General features: G+C 42.3%; 1 protein-coding gene across 1 annotated transcript; it reads right to left on the reverse strand.

Moving 5' to 3' along the window:
• Positions 1 to 1,501: 1,501 nt before the first annotated feature.
• On the reverse strand, positions 1,502 to 2,738 carry LOC118848527 (phosphoglycerate kinase 1-like). Its single transcript, XM_036757446.1, is given in 2 exon segments — positions 1,502 to 2,149; positions 2,151 to 2,738. Coding segments are annotated over 2 exon segments (1,236 nt in total).
• Positions 2,739 to 6,999: the final 4,261 nt, after the last annotated feature.

Genomic DNA, 6,999 nt, shown 5'->3' on the forward strand with positions numbered 1-6,999 from the left:
TAACTATATTTCCTTCCATCCTATCCTGTCCCCCTTTATTCAATTTTCTCCCTTGACCCTGTCCCTTTTCAAAGGTGTTTGCTTTTGATTACCTCCTCCCCCTATCTGCTCTCCCTTCAATCATCCCCCTTTTTTTTTATCCCCTTCCGCTTACTTTCCTGTGGAGTAAGATACCCAATTGGGTGTGTATGTAATTCCCTCCTCGAGTTGAATCTGATGAGAGTAAGATTTGCTCTTTCCACCTCACCTGCCTCCTCTTCCCTTCCAACGGAACTGCTTTTTCTTGCCACTTTATGTGAGATAATTTACCCCACTCTATCTCTCCCTTTCTCCTTCTCTCAATATATTCCTCTCTCACCCCTTAAATTTATTTCATTTTTTTAGATATCATCCCTTCATATTCAACTCATCCTGTACTCTCTGTCTATATTCTCTTCGACTCCTGTAATACTGAGAAAGGTCTCCTGAATCACACACATCATCTTTCCATGTAGGAATGTAAAAATAACAGTTAAAGTTTACTAAGTCCCATATGAATTCTCTTTCTTGTTTACCTTTTCATGCTTCCCTTGACTCTTGTATTGGGAAGTCAAATTTTCTTTTCAGCTCTGGTCTTTTCATTGAGAAAGTTTGAAAGTCCTCTATTTTACTGAAAATCCATATCTTGCCTTGCAGCATGATACTCAGTTTTGCTGAGTAGGTGATTCTTGGTTTTAGTCCTAGCTCCTTTGACCTCCGGAATATCATATGCCAAGCCCTGCGATCCCTTAATGTAGAAACTGCTAGATCTTGTATTATTCTGATTGTGTCTCCACAAAATTCAAATTGTTTCTTTCTGGCTGCCTGCAGTATTTTCTCCCTGACTCAGAAACTCTGGAATTTGGCGACAATATTCCTTGGAGTTTTCTTTTGGGGATCTTTTTTCAAGAGGAGATCGGTGGATTCTTTCAATTTCTATTTCACCCTCTGGTTCCAGAATATCAGGGCAGTTTTCCTTCATAATTGCTTGAAAGATGATGTCTAGGCCCTTTTTTCACTTTTATGAAATGTTTATTTAATAGGTCAACCTTCACCTCCCCACCCCAAACTGGAGTTTCTTCTTGTTTCCATACTGTGTGTGTGTGTGGGTAATGACAAAAACGGTTGCTAACAAAGCTGAACAGAACAAACTATTTCAAGAGTGTATGGCTAACAGAGGCTTTGGCTTTGATTTTTCTTTCTAAAGGCAAAATATAAATATATGTGTATATATGTACTCTACAGATCACAACAATGGTTTAGATGCAGTAAAGAAGTTCAAGTGAGATCTGACAACTGGCACAACCAGGAACCATAAAGGTGAGTTGAGCTGCTTCTGGGCCTCTCATAGCCCCATCTTCTGGCTACTGGTTGAGTCTTGAGGGAGAAACTTGCCTAATGCCAAGGAAATGGATAGGAAGCCCTGCAGGATCACATTGGAAGGGCTGTACACAGGAACCAGCAGGCAGGAAAGTGGCATCCATTAGACATTGCTCAGGGCAGCGACCCCAGGGAGGACTTTGCCCTCCAGCAGCTCTAGACTGGCACCACCCCCAGTGCTCACATGGCTGACTTTGTCCTCAGTGTTCCATCTGGCACAGCAAGTGGCAGTATCCCCACCACCTCTGATAGTGATGCAGCACCTCTTGGTGGCATCCACCACATTGTTCATTAGCTCTTTGGTTCCCCGAGCAAAGGCTTCCCACTCAAATACTCCAACAGGTCCATTCCACACAGTCTGTTTGGCCCGGGCCACAGCTTTCATGTATTTCTTGCTGCTCTCTGGGCCACAGTTCAAACCCATCCAGTCAGCAGGGATGCCAGAGGCCAACGTGTCTTGGCCAGTCTTGGCATTCTCATCAAACTTGTCTGCTCTGACAAAGTCAACAGGCAACATGATCTTGACACCATTCTTCTCAGCCTTGGCCATCAGGTCTTTGACAATCTTCACCCCCACTTCATCAAAAAGAGAAGTTCCAATCTCCATATTGTTGAGCACTTTGAGGAAGTTGAAACCCATTCCACCACCAATGATCATCTCATTGACTTTCTCTAGCATATTGTTGATCAACTGGATTTTGTCAGCAACTGTACCTCCACTCAAGATGGCCCTTTCCAGTGCCTTGGCAAAAATAAGTCAGCTCCTTTTCCATGAGGAAACCACATGCCTTCTGGGGCAGATTCACTCCCACCATGGAACTGTGGGCACAGTGAGCAGTTCCAAAAGCATCATTGACATAGACGTCCCCCAGCTTGGAGAGGGATGCTTGGAAGGCTTCCACTTTGGCTGGCTCAGCTTTGACCTTGTTCCCAGAAGCATCTTTGCCTTTTCCTTCTTCTTTTACATGGAAGCAAAGATTCTCCAGCAAAATGATAGAAATGTTAGGTGGGTTAGCACAGGCTTGCTCCACTTCTGGACCCACACAATCCTTCAGGAATAAAACATCTTTGCCCAACAAGGATTTGAGCTCCACAGCCATGGGCTCCAAGGAGTATTTGTCAGGCATGGGGGTGCCATCAGGTTGGCCTAAGTGGCTCATCAGAACAACAGACTTGGCTCCATTATCCAAGCAGTAATTGATGCTAGGAAGAGCAGCCTTGATTCTCTGGTCATTAGTTATCTCTTTGTTCTTCATGGGAAAGTTAAAATCCACCCTCATGATGACCCTTTTCCCCTTCAGGTCCACCTTGTCCAAGGTCAGTTTGCTGGAAAGAGACATGTGAGTGGTAAGGAGATCGCGTGGCAGCTGCAGCTGAGGCTGCGGCTGTGGCTCTGGCTGTGGCTGCAAAGGGAGCTCGGGCTACGGGAGGTAGAGCGTGCTCTGCACAGCGAGGTCAGTGCCTACTGCCTAATGCCCAGAGCTGCACACCTCGAGGAGCATCCCAAGAGCCCGCCTCCCTTCCCACCGCCCTACCCAGCCTGCTAGGCTCTTTTTTTGATCATGGCTTTCAGGTAGTCCAATAATTTTTAAATTATCTCTCCTGGATCTATTCTCCAGGTCAGTGGTTTTTCCAATGAGATATTTCACAATGTCTTCCATTTTTTTCATTCCTTTGTTTCTGTTTTATAATATCTTGGTTTCTCATAAAGTCACTAGCTTCCACTTGCTCCAATCTAATTTTTAAGGTGGTATTTTCTTCAGTGGTCTTTTGGACCTCCTTTTCCATTTGGCTAATTCTGCCTTTCAAGGCATTCTTCTCCTCATTGGCTTTTTGGAACTCTTTTGACATTTGGGTTAGTCTATTTTTTAAGGTGTTATTTTCTTCAGTATTTTTTGGGTCTTCTTTAGCAAGTCATTGACTTGTTTTTCATGATTTTCTTGCTTCACTCTCATTTCTCTTCCCAATTTTTCCTCAACTTCTCTTACTTGCTTTTCCAAATGCTTTTTGAGTTCTTTCATGCCTGAGCCCAATTCATATCTTTCCTGGAGGCTTTTGATATAGGCTCTTTGACTTTGTTGACTTCTTCTGGCTGTATGATTTGATATTCTTTGTCACCAAAAAAGGCATCCGGAGTTTGAGTTTGAGTCTGAGTTTGAGTCTGAGTTAGTTTTTGCTGCCTGTTCAGGTTCCCAGCCAACTACTTGACCCTTGAGTTTTTTGTCAGAATACGACTGCTTGTAAAGTAGAGAGTACTTTGTCCCAAGCTTTAGGGCCCAAGGACTGCTGTTTTCAGAGCTACTTCTACTCCACTGTCACCCCAGGCTCTGTCACAGCAGTGCTCCTCTTCCCCAAAGAACTGCTAACCAGGACAGTAATTCAGATCCATGCAGGGCACAGCAAGAGAATCTGCCTTTGTGCCCACAAAGCGCTCCTTGCATTCCCACTCTGATCTGCTGCTAGATTCCTCCCACCATGTAAGCCAGGGACTCGGGTAGCTGCTAACTCTGGCACTGTGGAGGCAGCCTCAGGAGCTTCCTGCTGCTGCTACTGCCACCTCTGCAAGACCTCCTCCACTCCCAGAGCTGGCGGCTGGACCACTCTGAACTTGATCCCACAGTTTCCTCCTAACCTGCTCTTTGGCATTTGTGGGTTGAGAAGTCTGGTAACTGCCACAGCTCACAGTTTCACGGCCCCAAGATCTGTTCGGCTGGCTGATTTCTGGGTCTGGTCTGGCATGGCTCGGCCCACGCAGGGCTGCCCTCCACTTTCGGCACCGTGTGATAGACCCTTCCTGGTGACCATCCAGGCTCTCCTGGGCTGGAAATCTGTTTCTCTCTGCTATTCTTTTGGGTTCTGCAGCTCTAGAATTTTTTCAGAGCCATTTTTACAGGTGTTTGGAGGGATTTGTGGGGAGCTTAAGCAAGTCCCTACTTTCCTGCTGCCATCTTGGCTCTGCCCCCCAACATCTGGGTTTTCAATGCTGGGGGGACACCTTAATGGCTACCCAGAGTCTTCACACCAACACTCTTCCAATGAGTGAGCCCCCAATAAAATGCTAGCCTCAGAGTATATACACACTTCTTCAGGGTCAGGGGACTTCACACCTCTAAGGGGTTTCACACCTCTTGAGGGTTTCAGTCCTCTTGTGACCTAATTAGCAAAAGGGTGTGGGCCTTTCTACAAACAAAGGCAAAACTCAATCAAAGGCATTCAATTGCCTTAGTGCTGAGAAACATTCCCCCCCCCAAAAAGACAATAAAGGTTACCTTTGCTTGCCCTTACACTGTTTCTCTTTGATTTTTTTTTCTAATTAAAGGGGCCATCCCTTGCCTCATTTCTTAAAGAGGCCTTACCTCATTAAAATGAGAACCTGACGAGGTCCAGGTATGGACTCAGAGAAGAAAAAAAAAATAAAGGGAAATTCACTGTCTACATTGATGTCTTATTCAGAATTAACGTGTCAGGTTCACCATTGTGACTCCAATGTCATGGCATGCTTCCTTTCAGTTAGATGTCTGAAGCATTTACTTCTTTGAATACACCCACTCCAACCAAGGTATGATATACATTGATTCTCACTTCCAAGGGGACTGACATTCTTAAAAAAAAATTATAATTTCAATATAAAAGATAGATGTTATAGGTGTTGGGGTGCTAGAAATATATGTTAAAGGATTTGGCAAAGTATGGGTCTAGGAACAGGAGCACTTGTATCCTGACCTGAAAACTGACATTACCTTCCTCTGCAGTAATGGATATGTCATCTGAGCTCTGTCTGCCTCCATTGTCTTCTCAGTGATACCAGAATAAGACTATACTCCTTACTGACCTCAGAGGAGATGAAATACCAAGCATTTCCTTTTAAAAAATATACATTTAAAATGTCTGGGAAAATTGCCCAACTTTTTCTTTTTTCCTAATCGTAGAGAAATGTCTTTAGATGTATTTGCTTTGTTTCTAACTGTACTTAACCCCAAAAGGAAAGGAATGTAATCAGCGTGTTACATTAAAAAATGCTCTTTTTGAGAGCTTTGTGGATCCTGACACAAAGACTTAGGAATGCGTTCTAACTCCTACACTGTCAGACCTTTGCAGATATTTTGATATTTTATTTCTACAAAATAAATTTCTGATCTCATTCTTAGCTTATTTCCTAAAATAGAAAGATGGGGTATATGTGTGGTGAAGGGTAGAAGATAGTATGTATCAAAATCCATTTAAATGCAAAGCAGTTAAATAATTTTAACAAAGGTAATAAAACCAATAAGAAAGACACCAGAAGACATCACTTCAAAACATTAATTACATGAGGGGCCTCAGAATTCATTAGGCCATAGCACTTTCTCTTGTTAAGAGGTATTGGCACTTTAGAAATGTATCTGATCCAATATCTTATACCATAACTCCTCTTAGGGATTATGAGAGTTCAAGTCATTTCTCTTGTGACATTCTGTCTTTTATATTTTAAAGACAAAGTGAATTAATCTTCCCACACAAAGAAAAGATCAAATTTCAAAGAACACGAGTTTACTGTGTGTGCACGTATGCGTGTGTGTGTGTGCGTTTGTGTGTAACACAGAAAGCAATTTCAGAGTTAAAGATATTTTGTGGTCTTAACTGAGCTCTTGCTTAAATCTAACATTTAACCATTGTAGGATCACAGCAGGAAACTTGGGCTTGTGTTTTTTTTGAAAGAATATTTTCTTATAGAGAGCCTTTGGCCATGAATTGCCTCACTAAAGAATTCATTACCAGATGGTCAGCCAATTTTGGTCTTTAGAAAGCAGACAAAATCTATGTTAATTGATGCTAATGACATGAGTCGTTGATACCATAATATTAAAATAACTAAAGTTGTGGGAAACTTAGAGATAGATGCTTGGCCCAATGCATGCACATGGTGAGAGTTTAATATTTTTTCATTCTTTCATGATCAGCATTGTGGCTTATATGAAATAGCCAATGGAATTATTGTTGAGGAGAAGCATATAAAATACATTATTACAGAAATGCAAACCTAGAAAAGGAACCACAAAACCCCAGGCTTTCTGTTTCCCTGATATCATGATATGAAGATATCCAAAAGAAAGCCCTCAGCGTCTTCTTTATGGAGGATTTATAGGAAAAAAATTGGATCATATATTTATATCTGGAAGGGTTCTTAGACATTCCCTAATCAAATCCACATAGTGACACAGTTACCAAGTTGATAAAATTGGGACTTGAACAGAAATGCGATTTGAATCAAATCTGGCACTCTTTCTAGCCCAATATATACCAGTGGCTCTCTGTCACCTCCATGTACACTTTGCAGCAGTCATTCATCAAACAAGATTCTCCATTTCTGGGCTCTACTTATTTTAACTGGCTATCATCCATGCCTGAAATGCTCTCCCTTGGCATCCTCACTTCCTTCTACTCCCTCCTAACATCCTACTTTTTCTAGAAAGTCTTTCCCAATCCCTTTTAATTCTGGTGCCTATTCTCCATTGATTATTTCCCATTTATCCTGTATGTAGTTTTTTGTGTGTTGTCTCTCCCATTAGATTTTGCGTAACTCAAGAACATGTACTGTCTTATACCTTGCTTTGTATCCCC

Source organism: Trichosurus vulpecula, chromosome 4 (assembly GCF_011100635.1).
Source record: "Trichosurus vulpecula isolate mTriVul1 chromosome 4, mTriVul1.pri, whole genome shotgun sequence".
In the NCBI taxonomy this organism is placed as follows: Eukaryota; Metazoa; Chordata; class Mammalia; order Diprotodontia; family Phalangeridae; genus Trichosurus; species Trichosurus vulpecula.